This window comes from Aquarana catesbeiana, linkage group LG01, assembly GCF_042186555.1.
Source record: "Aquarana catesbeiana isolate 2022-GZ linkage group LG01, ASM4218655v1, whole genome shotgun sequence".
In the NCBI taxonomy this organism is placed as follows: domain Eukaryota; kingdom Metazoa; phylum Chordata; class Amphibia; order Anura; family Ranidae; genus Aquarana; species Aquarana catesbeiana.
In genome coordinates, this window is record NC_133324.1 from 952,895,490 (window position 1) to 952,912,556 (window position 17,067).

At 45.1% G+C, this 17,067-nt stretch overlaps 1 protein-coding gene across 1 annotated transcript in view; it reads left to right on the top strand.

Annotated features, from left to right (window-relative positions):
* Positions 1-1,512: 1,512 nt before the first annotated feature.
* Positions 1,513-17,067, top strand: part of LOC141121877 (NACHT, LRR and PYD domains-containing protein 3-like) — a 55,530-nt gene continuing 39,975 nt past the window's right edge. The window contains exons 1-5 of the mRNA XM_073611638.1: positions 1,513-1,668; positions 4,573-4,681; positions 5,777-5,937; positions 9,490-9,655; positions 15,622-15,687. Coding sequence (XP_073467739.1) covers positions 4,627-4,681; positions 5,777-5,937; positions 9,490-9,655; positions 15,622-15,687 — 448 coding nt within the window. The 5' untranslated portion in view covers positions 1,513-1,668; positions 4,573-4,626. The remainder of the gene's footprint in view (positions 1,669-4,572; positions 4,682-5,776; positions 5,938-9,489; positions 9,656-15,621; positions 15,688-17,067) is intronic.

The window sequence follows — 17,067 nt, forward strand, 5'->3', positions numbered from 1 at the left end:
CCCCGTTCTCCTCCAGCCCCCTCCGTGTCCTTCTCCGCACCCCCGTTCTCCTCCGGCCCCCTCCGTGTCCTTCTCCGCCCCCCCGTGTTCTCCCTGGCTCCCTCCGTGTCCTTCTCTGCCCCCCCGTGTTTTCCCCCGGCCCCCTCCATGCCCTCCACCCCACTGCCACGTGTTCTCCCCCAGCCCCCCTCTGTGTCCTTCTCCACCCCATTTGTTCTCCTCCGGCCCCCTCCATGTCCCCCCCCCATGTTCTCCCCCGGCCCCCTCCATGTCCTTCTCCCCCTGTGTTCTCCCCCAGCCCCCTCCATGACCTTCTCCACCCTCCCTGTTCTCCTTCGGCCCCCTCCGTGTCCTTCTACCCCCCGTGTTCTCCCCTGGCCCCCTCTGTGTCCTTCTTCACTCTCCTCTGTCGCCCTCCATGTCCTTCTCCCCCCCCCCCCTGTTCTCCCTCAGCCCCCTCCGTGTCCTTCTCCGTCCCCCCGTTCTCCTCCGGCCCCCTCCATGTCCTTCTCCCCCTGTGTTCTCCCCCAGCCCCCTCCATGACCTTCTCCACCCTCCCTGTTCTCCTTCGGCCCCCTCCGTGTCCTTCTACCCCCCGTGTTCTCCCCTGGCCCCCTCTGTGTCCTTCTTCACTCTCCTCTGTCGCCCTCCATGTCCTTCTCCCCCCCCCCCTGTTCTCCCTCAGCCCCCTCCGTGTCCTTCTCCGTCCCCCCGTTCTCCTCCGGCCCCCTCCGCGTCCTTCTCCGCCCCCCCCCGTTCTCCTCCATCCCCAGTATTCTCTTCCGCCCCCCCTTGTCCCCCGCAGCCGGATCCCCTCCTCTCCTCTCCCGCCGGCTGTGGGGGGAACTAGTAATAGGACACAGTGAGCGAGATCGCTCCTGTGTCCTGTGATAACTGAGCATAGTAAACTGCTACTGAATACTCTGCTCAGTTTATGAATGGACTGGACATTCAGTTTATGAATGGACAGATGTTCATTCATCTTTAGTGCTGAGAAAGCGACTGGGGAAAGGGGAGATGTCAGGGTTCTGTTTAGACCCTTGACATCTCACCAAAGCCCCCCCCAAAAAAAAATATTGTAAAAAAATTCTAAAAAATGAAGAAGTGTAAAAAAATAAAATAAACTACTGACACCACTCTACCCTGCCCTACAAACACTGTCCACTGCCCCAACCCCCTCCCCACAAAAAGCATTGTGAAAAAAAATTAAAAACAGATTAAATTGTAAAAAAAAAAATCAATTATTAAAAATAAAAAAACTACTGACACCGTCCACTGCAACATACCACCCACCCCCTTCACCAGACGCACTGCGAAAAAATATTGAAAAAGTGATTTAAAAAATATTTTGCCATGGGGGTGGGGGGGTAGGGGGCCACCTCCCTGAAATGGGTTTTTGCAGGTTGGGATGTCTGCCTTGGGGAGGTTTACTAAAACTGGTGAATGCAAAACCTGGTGCAGCTCTGCGTAGTAACCAATCAGCTTCCAGGAGGACTCAAGACATAAAAATAATAAGCAGAGGATCATTGGAAGACCTACAAGGAAGTGGAATGCAGTCTATCAAGTCTGAAACTGCAAGTCTTAGTTCCAGTTCGAGGACCTCGGCTGCACACAAAGCTCTCTGTGTTCTGATGAAATGTCTCCTAACAAATCCGTCTCTCCTGGAAGGTAAGACTAATAAATGTTACCTTTTATAATACACCAAATCAGGCATGAGGTTGGGTGGATCATCCACATGTGTATTAAGAGGGATCTCTATGGTATAGCTTTTAAGCTTGGTATAGTATTCAGCCTATTGACATCTGGATCTGGGATGTCCAAGCTAGGATCGATTTTCCAGGATGAACATAACTCACTTTAGGTTCACTTTAATGCAAACCTAAATAGCAGCACCAGACATGAAGAAAATTGGCCAACTTCATGTTGCTGAAATTCCACCAAACTGTTCTTTCTTTTTTTTTTCGTGTATTTTTATTATATATATATTGGCTTGTGGAATTTACAAATGTAGCAATTTAGAAATTGGATGAAAGGTTTAGCTCTGGGAAACACTTTTTGAAAGATAAATAGTGCATTTTATATACAACTCTATAGATCAGACCAAAATGAGGGACAAATGAGGAGCTATGAGGGACAGAGGGACATTGTTCCAAATCAGGGACAGTCCCTCAAAATCGGGGACAACTGGGAACTATGTATACACTATGTCACCAAAAGTATTAGGACGCCTGCCTTCCCATGCACATGGTCTGTAGGGTTCAGTATTGAGTTGGCCCACCCTTTGCAGCTATAACAGCTTCAACTCTTCTGGGAAGGCCGTCCACAAGGTTTAGGAGTGTGTCTATGGGAATGTTGGACCATTCTTCCAGAAGTGCATTTGTGAGGTCAGGTACTGATGTTGGATGAGAAGGCCTGGCTCGCAGTCACTAATTCCTCCCAAAGGTGTTCTATTGGGTTGAGGTCAAGACCTCTCTGCAGGCCAGTCAAGTTCCTTCACTCCAAACTCGCTCATCCATGTCTTTATGGCTGCATTTAGTGGACACTGGTAGGCTTCATTTGATGCAATGTACCATTTCCGCAGTCTCTGACCCTCTCTTTTATCATGTCCGCAGTTTCTGACCATCTCTTGCATCATGTCTGCAGTCTCTGACCATCTCCTGTAGTATGTCTGCAGTCTCTGATCATTTCTTGTATCATGTCTGTAGTCTCTGACCATTTCTTATATCATGTCTACAGACACTGACCATATCATTTAGTATGTCTGCAGTCTCTGATCATCTTTTGTATCATGTTTTCAGTCTCTGACCATTTCTTGTATCATGTCTGCAGTCTCTGATCATCTTCTGTAGTATGTTTGCAGTAGGGTTGCCACCTCATCCCTTTAAACCCAAACACATATGAAGTACACAGGTTCTGAGGCTAATTTAATGCAGATAAGGCATCAAGTCTCATTACTACCTTAATCTGCCACAGAACCTCTGTAATTCATATGTGTTGGTTTTTAAAGGGATGAGGTGGCAACCCTAATTTGCAGTCTCTGACCATCTCCTGTAGCATGTCTGCAGTATCTGACTATCTCCTGTATTATGTCTGCAGTCTCTGACCATCTCCTGTACTATGTCTGCAGTCTCTGACCATCTCTTGTATCATGTCTGCAGTCTCTGACCATCTCCTGTATTATGTCTGCAGTCTCTGACCATCTCCTGTAGCATGTCTGCAGTCTCTGACCATCTCCTGTACTATGTCTGCAGTCTCTGACCATCTCTTGTATCATGTCTGCAGTCTCTGACCATCTCTTGTATCATGTCTGCAGTCTCTGCCATAACCCCGGTATCCTCTTCTTAGGCTGGCGGTCCGGTTTCCGATAATAGTGGTCTCTGCAGCGGATTCGCCGCGAGATCACTTTTATCAGCGCCGGGAGAGGGCCCCCCCCCCCCCCCCACGCCGCGCTCTGGTGCCCTCCACCGCTTACCGGAGCCGTCGGCAGAGGCAATCGGATCCTTCTCCTTGTTGGGTATAAGGATAAATGAGGGGAAGATGGCCCCCACCCGTCTCCATATCATTGCAGAGCGGAAGCGACATCAAAACGTCACTTCCGCCCATAGCTCTTACAGGGCCATTTTTTTTTTATTGCATTTTAGTGTAAATATGAGATGTGAGGTCTTTTTGACCCCAGATCTCATATTTAAGAGGACCTCTCGTGCTTTTTTTCTATTACAAGTTGTTTACATTCCTTGTAATAGGAATAAAAGTGACACAATTTTATTTTTTTTTAAAGAAAAGTGTAAAAAAAACAAATAAAAGGTAATTAAAAAAAAAAAAAAAAAATGTAACCCCCTTCCTGACCAGAGCACTTGTTGCGATTCGGCACTGCGTTGCTTTAACTGACAATTGTGCGATCGTGCGACGTGGCTCCCAAACAAAATTGACGTCTTTTTTTCCCCACAAATAGAGCTTTCTTGTGGTGGTATTTGATCACCTCTGCGGCTTTTCTTTTTTGCTCTATAAACAAAAAAAGAGCGACAATTTTGAAAAAACGCATTATTTTTTACATTTTGCTATAATAAATATCACCCAAAAATATATAAAAAAACATTTTTTTCCTCAGTTTAGGCTGATACGTATTCTTCTACATATTTTTGGTAAAAAAAAAATGGCAATAAGCATTTATTGATTGGTTTGCGCAAAAGTTATAGCGTCTACAAAATAGGGGATAGTTTTATGGCATTTTTATTAATATTTTTTTTTTTTTACTAGTAATGGCGGTGATCAGCGATTATTTAAACTGTTTTTAATTTGTAAACAACAAATCTCAAAAAGAGCCTCGGTCCTCAATCGGTTAAGGGTGATCGCGCCCCCCCAGTATGATCCCTTGCTCGTAGGGATCCATGCATAGGCTTTTATAAAGGTGGTTTTAGATCTGAGAACAACTTCTGCTAAGAATATAAAAAAGTTATTATACTGAAGTAATAGCAGAGCCAAGTGTTGTGTTTTTTTAATAATATGATGGGCTAAGAAATAAAGATTTGTTATATTGTAAAGTCCTGTTAACAGTGGTGGTGTTGTGTCTAGGTGTGCGGAGTGATGGTCGGATTTCCGTTGTAATTTCACTCCAAAACCGACAAGATGAACCTCAACCGCAAGAAGAGTTATGACTGCTTGGGAGGAGCTGCCACTCCTGGTAATCAGAGATCAATCCCTGTTTATTTTTATGATCAGCTCAAAGTGATATTAAAGTCCTCTCTGTTTTTTTTTTTTTTGTTTCTTTGTGTAACCACTTAAGGACCGGAAGGATTTGCCCCCTTTAATGACCAGGCCTTTTTGCGATACGGCACTGCGTCGCTTTAACTGACAATTGCGCGGTCGTTTAACGCTGTACCCAAACAAAATTGATGTCCTTTTTTTTTTCCCCACAAATAGAGCTTTCTTTTGGTGATATTTGATCACCCCCGCAGTTTTTAAAAAAAATTTTGCGCTATAAACAAAAAAAGATCGACAATTTTGAGGAAAAAAAAAACGTCTTCCTCAGTTTAGTCTGATATGTAAACTTCTACATATTTTTGGTTAAAAAAAAAATTGCAGTAAGCGTATATTGATTAGTTTGCGCAAAAGTTATAGCGTCTACAAAATAGGGGATAGAATCATGGAATTTTTATTATTATTATTATTTTTATTATTATATAGTAATAGCGGCGATCTGCGTTATTTTTTTTTTTTTTTTTTTTATTAGCAGGACTGCGACATTGCGGCGAACGGATAGGACACTATTGACACTTTTTTTGATCCATTGACATTTATACAGCGATCAGAGCTAAAAATAGCCACTGATTACTGTGTAAATGTCACTGGCAGGGAAGGGGTTAACACTAGGGGGGGTGATCAAGGGGTTAAATGTTTGTCCTAGGGAGTGTTTCTAACTGGGGGGGGAATGGGACTGCCTGGAGGAGGAGACCGATCGCTGTTCATAATCAGTATGAACAGCAGATCTGTCTCCTCTCCCCTGCAGAATAGAGATCTGCCTGTTTACATTGACAGATCCCCGTTCTGTCTCTGTCAGGAGCGATCGCGGGTGCGAGGTGGACATCGCGGGCACCCACAGTAGCTCCTACGCGCACGCCCCCTATACCCCTTTAAAGCGCCTGCCGTACAGCTAAGACGATTCGCGTGGGGGGGAGCCAACCTGCCGACAACGAAGACGGCAGCTGGTCGGCAAGTGGTTAAAGTCTTAAATTTCATCTCAGACCCGTAAATGTATTTTCTATGTTTTTTTTTCCAGATAACATCAGGTCGTTCCCCCAGCAGGTGTACGAGTATAGCGACTCATCACTGAGGAGGATACACGAGTATTACAAAGAAGATCTGCTCTACATCCTGGAGAACTTGAACCCTCATGCCGTCTTGGTAGAACTCAAATCTCGCAATGTGTTAGACACCGATGTAAGAAAAAAGATATTTCTACAATGCAATTGCCCTACAGTAAATGATGTATAAGTATAGAGACAGGACCGCTGATGAGGCAGTACAGCCAGCCCCCCCCGTACTGGGCTCGGGCCCCATCAGTTTAAAAGGGGGGGCCCAGGCACCTGCTGAGCAAGAGGGCCGGCTTCACCGTCTTATTGCAGACACCGATCCTCTTCTGCCTCCTCCTGCATCGTTGCCAACTTCTCATCTTCTTTCTCCCTTGGGCTGCACAGTAGGGGGATTGATCCTTGCACATGTGCCTCTTCCATTTTCTGTCCAGACCCCCCTGTGCCCCTTTCCCCCACAGCGCTGCCATCTTCCCTCCTCTCCTCTCCTGCTAGCAGATGCTATGGGCACACAGGGAGATGTTTCAGGATGGAGAGCGGGGGAGAAGGGACCGGGACCAGCTTCCTTCCCTGAATGAACACAGTGAGCGATCAGTACCAATCACTCCTGTGTGCATACATCACTATAGCAAAGTAAACTGTTTTCTATGCTTCAGTTTGTGAATAAGCAGGAAACCTCAGAGGAAGCCTATTCATTCATCTGTGCAGCTGAGGTTACAGAGAAAGGGACTGATAAATCTTCAGTATCTCACAAAAGTGAGTACACCCCTCACATTTTTTGTGAATATTTTATTCTACCTTTTGTGACATTGGGGATTGTTCAGCTCAAGTGGATAGATGCGTTTTGGTGCAGTGAGTCCACATCAGAGAGGCATTTATAGTTAAGGGCCTGGTAGCCCACATTTATTAAAGGAAAAAACAAAACAAAAGTCCATCCAGGAATCCCACACAGGGGTCCAAGCTTCAGCAAGTAAACACAATAGAAAATCCAAATGAAAATGCTAGCCCACCTGGCTACTCTTCAGCAGTATTGCTGCTATGGGGAACAGGCCCCTCAAACAAGCTGCTTGGATGCACACGGTCTTAAGCTCCTTGGACGCACACAGCTTCAATGCACACAGCTTCTGGCTCCTTGGACGCACACAGCTTCAAGAGCTTCAATGCACACAGCTTCTGGCTCCTTGGACGCACACAGCTTCAAGAGCTTCAATGCACACAGCTTCTGGCTCCTTGGACGCACACAGCTTCAAGAGCTTCAATGCACACAGCTTCTGGCTCCTTGGACGCACACAGCTTCAAGAGCTTCAATGCACACAGCTTCTGGCTCCTTGGACGCACACAGCTTTGAAGCCCTTCAACGCACACAGCATCTATTCTCACACAGAGACACTTACTAGCAGCCACTGCTCCAACTTCACACTTTCTCCACCTTCCTCCACTCTGCTTTCACTAGCCCCTCGTTATATGGGATGTGTGCACCTGGGCACACACCCTGCTGGCTGTCCACAAGACCCGGACACAGGGTTGAAGATCCCATCCCACCCAAGACTCTGAAGGATCTCCAAACTACAGAGCCCCATAAGGAACTAGCAAAACCTGGAGAAAACTGCCAGAGCAGCTTTCTCCATTTCAAACTTACACTCTGTAGCTCTGCACTCAGCCAATATGCAGACTCTGTGTCCACTTTAACCCCATTTTTATAGGGACAGAGCCTTGCTCTGCCACACTTTTCATGTGACAACACTGAAGAAATGACACTTTGCTACAATGTAAAGTAGTGAGCGTACAGCTTGTATAACAGTGTAAATTTGCTGTCCCCTCAAAATAACTCAACACACAGCCATTAATGTCTAAACCGCTGGCAACAAAAGTGAGTACACCCCTAAGTGAAAGTGTCCAAATTGGGCCCAATTAGCCATTTTCCCTCCCCGGTGTCATGTGACTCGTTAGGGTTACAAGGTCTCAGGTGTGAATGGGGAGCAGGTGTGTTAAATTTGGTGTTATCGCTCTCACTTTCTCATACTGGTCACTGGAAGTTCAACATGGCACCTCATGGCAAAGAACTCTCTGAGGATCTGAAAAAAAGAATTGTTGCTCTACATAAAGGTGGCCTAGGCTATAAGAAGATTGCCAAGACCCTGAAACTGAGCTGCAGCACGATGGCCAAGACCATACAGCGGTTTAATAGGACAGGTTTCACTCAGAACAGGCCTCACCATGGTTCACCAAAGAAGTTGAGTGCACGTGCTCAGCGTCATATCCAGAGGTTATCTTTGGGAAATAGACATATGAGTGCTGCCAGCATTGCTGCAGAGGTTGAAGGGGTGGGGGTCAGCCTGTCAGTGCTCAGACCATAAGCTGCACGCTGCATCAAATTGGTCTGCATGGCTGTCACCCAGAAGGAAGCCTCTTCTAAAGATGATGCACAAGAAAGCCCACAAACAGTTTTCTGAAGACAAGCAGACTAAGGACATGGATTACTGGAACCATGTCCTGTGGTCTGATGAGACCAAGATAAACTTATTTGGTTCAGATGGTATCAAGCGTTTGTGGCGGCAACCAGGTGAGGAGTACAAAGACAAGTGTGTCTTGCCTACAGTCAAGCATGGTGGTGAGTGTCATGGTCTGGGGCCGCATGATTGCTGCCGACACTGGGGAGCTACAGTTCATTGAGGGAACCATGAATGCCAACATGTACTGTGACATACTGAAGCAGAGCATGATCCCCTCCCTTCAGAGACTGGACCACAGGGCAGTATTCCAACATGATAACCACCCCAAACACACCTCCAAGACGACCACTGCCTTGCTAAAGAAGCTGAGGGTAAAGGTGATGGACTGGCCAAGCATGTCTCCAGACCTAAACCCTATTGAGCATCTGTGGGGCATCCTCAAATGGAAGGTGGAGGAGCGCAAGGTCTCTAACATCCACCAGCTCCGTGATGTCGCCATGGAGGAGTGGAAGAGGACTCCAGTGGCAACTTGTGAAGTTCTGGTGAACTCCATGTCCAAGAGGGTTAAGGCAGTCCTGGAAAATAATGGTGGCAACACAAAATATTGACACTTTGGGCCCAATTTGGACATTTTCACTTAGGGGTGTACTCACTTTTGTTGCCAGCGGTTTAGACATTAATGGCTGTGTGTTGAGTTATTTTGAGGGGACAGCAAATTTACACTGTTATACAAGCTGTACACTCACTACTTTACATTGTAGCAAAGCGTCATTTCTTCAGTGTTGTCACATGAAAAGATAGAATATTTACAAAAATGTGAGGGGTGTACTCACTTTTGTGAGATACTGTATATGTATGTATGTGTGTATATATATATGGGTTATATAAGATATATGGGTTGTTTTTTTCTTTTAACATGTGAGTGAAATTATATTTCTGGTATTATTAAAAAAATAGCGGTGAGCACTATGCCGGTTTCTGTTGTTTATTGAGCATGTGAGTCATCCTGCCCCTACCATACCCTTTCCCCACACCATGCATCTGAGTGGAGATGGTATACAGAGTCATAAGAAGGTCAGGAAGAGTTCAGAAATAACTGACTTAGAAAAGTTTTTCCTCTTATGACTAGAGGGTCGAGACCAAGCAGGGTATTTTTAAATTGTAGAAAATTATTTTAAAAAATTATTACGAAACAAAAAAAAAATAAACAATAAAACATATTTTTTTAGAAATACCTGTCAATGGAAAAAGACCCGCATTCCTTCTCTCGCACCTTGATAAACGATATTCAGGATCTGGGAAGAGAAGCTGTGATTGGACTCTGGGAATGTCTCCATTTACTACAGAAAGATCATCCTAATTTATTGGCTGTTCTGGAAGAAATTAGCCAGACAGGTAATAGGACTCTATCAAAACTGTAATAATACACTATATTGTCAAAAGTATTGGGACACCTGCCTTTACACACACATAAACTTTAATGGCATCCCAGTCTTAGCCCGTAGGGTTCAATATTGAGTTGGCCCACCCTTTGCAGCTATAACAGCTTCAACTCTGGGAAGGCTGTCCACAAGGTTTAGGAGTGTGTCTATGGGAATGTTTGACCATTCTTCTAGCAGCGCATTTGTGAGGTCAGGCACTGACGAGAAGGTCTGGCTTGCAGCCTCCACTCTAATTCATCCCAAAGGTGTTCTAACTCACTCATCTATGTCTTTATGGACCTTGCTTTGTGCACTGGTCCCTATAATTTGGTGGAGGGGGGATTATGGTGTGGGGGTTGTTTTTCAGGGGTTGGGCTTGGCCCCATAGTTCCAGAGAAGGGAACTCTTAAGACGTCAGCATACCAAGACATTTTGGACAATTTCATGCCCCCAACTTTGTGGGAACAGTTTGGGGATGACCTCTTCCTGTTCCAACATGACTGCGCACCAGTACACAAAGCAAGGTCCATAAAGACATGGATGAGTCAGTTTGGGGTGGAGGAACTTGACTGGAAGGACCTCAACCCGATAGAACACCTTTGGGATGAATTAGAGTGGAAGCTGCAAGCCTGACCTTCTTGTCAGTGCCTGACCTCACAAGTGCTCTTCTGGAAGAATGGTCAAACATTCACATAGACACACTCCTAAACCTTGTGGACGGCCTTCCCAGAAGAGTTGAAGCTGTTATAGCTGCAAAGGGTGGGCCAACTCAATATTGAGAGGGTAAAGAGGAAATAAGGTGCACCAAACTAAGTGCAGTATATCAGGAACAATTTATTCAAAACAAAGCCAATTGGCCACTCACACAACATTGGTGAGAAACGAGCATATGAGGTGAAGATATCCGTGGTCTCTATAAGGTCACTCTAAGGTCCAGAGCTGTCTCCATAGGAGCGTTCCAGTGGGCTGCAGCGGGTGGATCGGCAGGGCGATGGACAGGACCAGCCTGATTCCTGCTTGTTGGGTGCCCATACGTCACTTCCGGTTCATGGGCAACTCATTTTTAATTATTAACCACTTCAGCCCGGAAGATTTTACCCCCTTCCTGACCAGAGCACTTTTTGCGATTCGGCACTGCGTCAATTTAACTGACAATTGCGCGGTCCTGGGATGCTGCACCCGAACAAAATTGACGTCCTTTTTTCCCCACAAATAGAGCTTTCTTTTGGTGGTATTTGATCACCTCTGCGGTTTTTATTTTTTTGCGCTATAAACAAAAAATCACGTCAATTTTGAAAAAAACACTATTTTTTTTACTTTTTGCTATAATAAATATCCCCCAAAAATATATATAAAAAAATTTTTTTCCCTCAGTTTAGGCCGATATGTATTCTTCTACATATCTTTGGTAAAAAAAATTGCAATAATCGTATATTGATTGGTTTGCGCAAAAGTTATAGCGTCTACAAAATAGGGGATAGATTTATGGCATTTTTATTATAATTTTTTTTTTTTTACTAGTAATGGCGGCGATCTTTTTTTATCAGGACTGCGACATTATGGCGGACACATCGGACAATTTTGACACGTTTTTGGGACTATTGGCATTAATACAGCGATCAGTGCTATAAAAATGCATTGGTTACTGTAAAAATGTCTCTGGCAGTGAAGGGGTTAACACTAGGGGGCGATCAAGGGGTTAATTGTGTTCCCTGTTTGTGTTTCTAACTGAAGGGGAGGATGGGACTGTGTTGGGGAAGAGATAGATCACTGTTCGTACTTTGTATGAACAGACGATCTGTCACTTCTCCCCTCAGAGAACTGGAAACTATGTGTCAGCAGCGATCGTGGGAGCCCGACGGTGATCGTGACCACTCGCATCGGCTCGGGGGGGGGGGGGCGTGCAGCGGGCGTGCACGCCCCTAGTGGCCACGATTTTTGCGCCATCTTTCCTTTTCCAACTCAATATTGAACCCTACGGACTAACACTGGGATGCCATTAAAGTTCATGTGCGTGTAAAGGCAATACTTTTGACAATATAGTGTATATTCATTGACACTAATTATTTTTGTTTTTAGTAAAATATAATTATGGGCTTCCCTTTCATTATTTTCCCTTTGTTCCTCTTTTGTTCCCTTTTCCTGCCTAAAAAATCACTATACCATAATCTGTACAGTTTATTTATTAACACAAACAGATAAAACTGACAATCATAGGAAATGAATGTAATGGGCAAAATATGAAATTATTTGCGAAAGCTGAATGAATGCTTGAGACTTTACACAGTGCTGTATCTTAAAAAAAAAAAAAAAAAAAAAAAAAAAAGACCTCATAGTGTTACATTATACAGAAGCAACCTCTGCATTTTTTTTCATCAGTTTTAAAAAATTGTAACTGACTGGAAACTGACATGAAGGTGTCATTGTTATTAGCAATATTTAGCATTAAATATTTATTTATTTATTATATGTTAGGACCAGGGCTGTACAGCCTACCTGACAGCACCCAAATTACAAACATTATAATTTTTTAAAATTATATTTTCCAATATTTAAAGTTTTTTTTTTTCAAAATAATTTTTATTTTTTTTTTTTACATTTTTTTAAATTATTTTTTACAATTATTTTATTTTTTATTTTTTACAATTCTGTTGGGGTGGGGGTTGGATTAAATATCAGGGGTCTGACATCTCACCCAGTGCTGGGACAAGGTCATCTAGAGCCCAGGGCAAACATGCCAAACTGTGCCCCCCTCAAGATGTATGAGCATTATGTGTCAGCAACCCCCCCCCCCACCCACAAAAACACTGAGCACTAATCTGCATGCTTACCCCTAAGCATAAATCCCCCCTCCTCCCAGTACAAATTTGCCCTCATGCTGAAATCACCTCTCTCAGCACAAATCTTTGCCCCCCCCCAATCCCCCCAGCTCAAATGCCCCACCCTCCAAAACAAATTCATGTCGCCTAGCACAAATCCTCTACTCCTAAAGTTTCCCCTCCTATTACAGATGTTTTGCCCCCCCCCCACTTCAAATCCCTCCTCAGAACAAACCCCCCTCCTAGCAGTAATCTCCCCCCCCCCGCAACACAAATCCCCCGTAAATCACTACTCTTAGCACCCCTCCCTCCAAATTTCCCCTCCTAGAACAATACTTACCATCTGCCACCCCCCCCCACATTCCCCCTTTAAACACAAGTCCCCCTCTCTCAATCTCTTTGTGGTGCCCCCCCACCTCACATGATACCACATTTCCCAGGGCAGCCGCCCCTTCTGCCCACCCCTTGTCCCGGCCCTGATCACACCTTAATGGAATTGAGGACACTCTCCATCCGCCTGCAGCAGTCAGCAGTAGAGGAAAGTCGGTGGCACTGTGGGGGGACAAGGGGGGCCCAGGCACACAGAGGGGAATTGGTGAGGTGGAATGCACTATGTCTGTTTCTCTCCCTCCAGCAGCTTAAATCCGACATGATGGAGAGGGGGAGAAACCGGCTTTCAGCTATTGGAGGGAGAGACACAGACACAGTGCATTGTTTTGTAATTGTCCTCCTGTCCCGCTGCACCAATTCGCCTGCTGTCCAGTCCCCTCCATATACCCGGGCCCCCTACAGGAGGCCTGGTGGTACCCCCTTATTGGCGTCCCAGGTCAGGACATTCAGATCAGTCATATGACTCTGAGAAACCTATATGCAGTCAAAATACAAAGAACTTCTATCCAGCCATTGGGGCACTGTTCCTCCCACTGACATTAACAGGACATAATTCCTCCCGCTGACACCAACGATGGGGCACTATTGTATTCCACTGGCAGGAATGATGGGGCACTATTCCTCCCACTGAAACCAATTATAGGCACTATTCCTCCCACTGACATCAACAGTGGGCACTATTCCTCCCACAGGTGCCAAGGATGGAACACCATTTCTCTAATACCAAAGATAGGGCATTGTTCACTCAGGTTAAGTTCCGTACATCTAGCTAGCAACTCTACTCAAATCGATATGTGCGGAATAATCCAAACAAAGGTAGCCATGTATAAGGATGAAAAGCACTCGCTCCACTCCGATAGCTGAAAGTAATTCAGCCCAAATATAATGAAAGGTTGTAAGCCATTGCATACAAATAAAAGTTTTTGGCGCACATGCAAAAGATAAAAGGTCAATACTTATCGATCCATGAGGCTAATGGTGGCCCAGATAAGGAATGACCTGACCAGTTTTACCAGCACCAGCAGGCTGCATCAGAGGCTATACAGGCCTACCTGTATTTGGTTGCCCCCAGGTCTTAGTACAGGATGTTACAGTTCTTGGCTAGATGGCACTGGGACTGAGCAACTGAGACAAGGAAGGGTACCTGTGGTCTCACAGGGGGTCAGGCTGAAGACAGCAGCTGGTAGTGGAATCCTGGAACAGTCAAAGGTTAGGGCAGGTAACAGGCAAGCATATTGCAGTAAACCGTTTCAAGGTCAGGGTAGGTAGTGGGCAAAAGTAATCCAGTAAATGCTTCCCATGTCAAAGCAGATAACAGGCAAGTATATTTCAGTAGGTCTGGGGTCAGGGCAGGTAGTGGTCGAGAAAAATCCAGTAGACAGTTCTGAGGTCAAGGCTGGTAGAGGACAGGCATAGTACGAGGTCAAGTTTAGGTGGCAATCCCAAAGAGTAGTCCGGTCAGGGGTCTACAACAAGGAATCCAAACAACAGGTAACACAGCAGGTAGGGCAAGACAGGAGGGGAGCTTGTTGTCAAACACTATCACAAGGCCAAATCATTGGGCTTGTGATGCCTAAATCTGGCACCAGAAATGTGCAGCCAATTACACCAAGGCAGCTATGGGCAAGGGCTGCCATGGGCAATCCAGCAGAGGAGGAAGGCTAGGCAGATGGAGTGACCTGCTGACCAAAAAAGGGGATGCTCAGCATCAGTGGCGTTGGCAGGAGAGGGGCTGACCGTGGCTGAAGCCCCAAGTGGGTCCCCAAAAAGCCCCAGGTCTCAAGTGGGCGTGGCTCTATTAATAGCCCCGAGCGCTGCAGAGCGGAGACCGATCTGATCCCGAGTGCCGCCAAGTGCGGCCGAGTTACAAGCAGGTCCCGACTTCTGGAGCCTGCAGCACTGATGGACGTCCAACTGGTCTGACCGCGGGATGTCTGACGTCCATCATAGGCGCTGCAGGCTCCAGAAGGTGGAAATTACCATGCGGCCGCCGCGCCACTATGAGATCCCCGCTCGGTGCTTGGCTCTCCTCTCCTCCAGGCTCCTCTCCTCCTCTCCTCCGGCTGCCTGCTGTGGGCGCGCACCGCACACCATGGCTGAGCTGCTGCTGCAAGACACATGAAGTCTCCTGGTCAGGTAGGTCAGTGTGTGTCACTACCGTTAGTGTATGTAGGTCAGTGTATGTGTGTCAGGTAGGTCAGTGTGTGTCAGGTAGGTCAGTATGTGTCAGGTAGGTCAGTGAATGTCAGGTAGGTCAGTGTGTCAGGCAGGTGAGTTTAGTGGTCACTGGTCAGCATTGATCAGGCAGCAACCAGCAAGTGGGTTTACCCCCCCGCCACACAACCACACAACCCCAACTCCCAGCCAAAAATCCCGAGCCACTAAAGCTGCCCCCCCTCCCATGTTGGCATTGGACTTCGGGCTGAAGCCCCTGGTCTAGCAACTCCCCTGCACAGTATGGGCTTACCAAATCTGCCCAATCAGCGTGGAGTGGGCATGTCCTCATTGCCCGGCAACAAGGATGTAAGTGTCGCAGAGAGTGGCCAAGTGGAGTTGTCGGCGGTAGATGCACTCACTCACACTCTTAACTTTTGTTAAATATAACATAGCTATAGATATATGCTATAAATATTTGGACCTAATTCTAATGTGTAGTTTGGTGTGGTTTGATGTACTGTAAAAGGTCAGCTTTAATCTTACATGACCCTTCATCTTATATTTCTCTCTACAGGTGAACATCTGGTTGAGCAGATTTTGATGGATGAATTCGGACACTTACTAACTCCTGACATCACAGGTAAGAGCTTCTAGACCCTGATCAGACAATTTAGAGTTAGACTTTTTGATTTTTGATTAAAAAAATAAATAAATAAAACATTCCCCGCAATGTAAGGCCACCATCAATTATGTGGTCCAGTGATGCAGATCCATGCCGTTTAATGAGAAAGGATACCCACCGACCTGCCAAAAAAATGGCAACCACTGACATGATTCTCTCCTGAAAACTTCTTGCCTGAGAATGACAGCTTCGGCAGATGACAGCTAACAAATGGGTGGGGTCTCCCAGGTGATGTCATTGACCAAATATAGACATGAAGAGAGAAATGCATAAAAATGCATAAAATGGACACCCCTTTGGACTTTTAAGGACAGGAAAAAGTATATAAGTATAAAGAGAGTAAATGAGTATAAAAGGCAAAAAAATGCCAACTTTATTAGTTATACACAGATCTAAAAATGTAGAAAATTCTTTCTGAGATCAAATACAATACAAGGGTACATCAATGATAAACATGAAAGTTTGTTACACATAATATATACGTATCACCCAAAGCTGGTAATCCAAAGTCTTGCTCAAGACGAGTTAAACTCAATTTGAATTGCACAGCTTCTATCCCGACTTGTTTCGGAAAATCACATTGAAGTGTACTTTTCCTTCTTCAGGGAAAATTTTATAGAAGGGTGTACTATTTTTGTATCTATAACACAGATGTATAAGTATAGAGAATTTGTTATGATATAGGCATCAACAATATAGTTTGGAGCCTGATAATATCAAAGAAAAATAATATGAAATACTTACATATATGTCATTGACTCATTAAACACACAGAAGATAAAAACAGAGAGGGGGAAGAAATACACGCTGGCTGCGTAGATCCTCAAACACGGCGTGGAAATTCACCGTGTAACCATGGGCTGGGAAGACAGGGTGCATTCACAAGGGACGCCTGGTATCACAGCAGCAAAAAAGTATAGCCAATGTGGGGGTGATCAAAAATAGAGAGGGTATTAAGATTCTTAATACCCTCTCTATTTTTGATCATTTTTGAGGATCTACGCAGCCAGCGTGTATTTCTTCCCCCTCTCTGTTTTTATCTTCTGTGTGTTTAATGAGTCGATGACATATAGGTAAGTATTTCATATTATTTTTCTTTGATATTATCAGGCTCCAAACTATATTGTTTATGTTTCATGTTTATCATTGATGTACCCTTGTATTGTATTTGATCTCAGAAAGAATTTTCTACATTTTTAGCTCTGTGTATAACTAATAAAGTTGGCATTTTTTTGCCTTTCATACTCATTTACTCTCTTTATACTTATATACTTTTTCCTGTCCTTAAAAGTCCAAAGGGGCGTCCATTTTATGCATGTTTATGCATTTCTCTCTTCG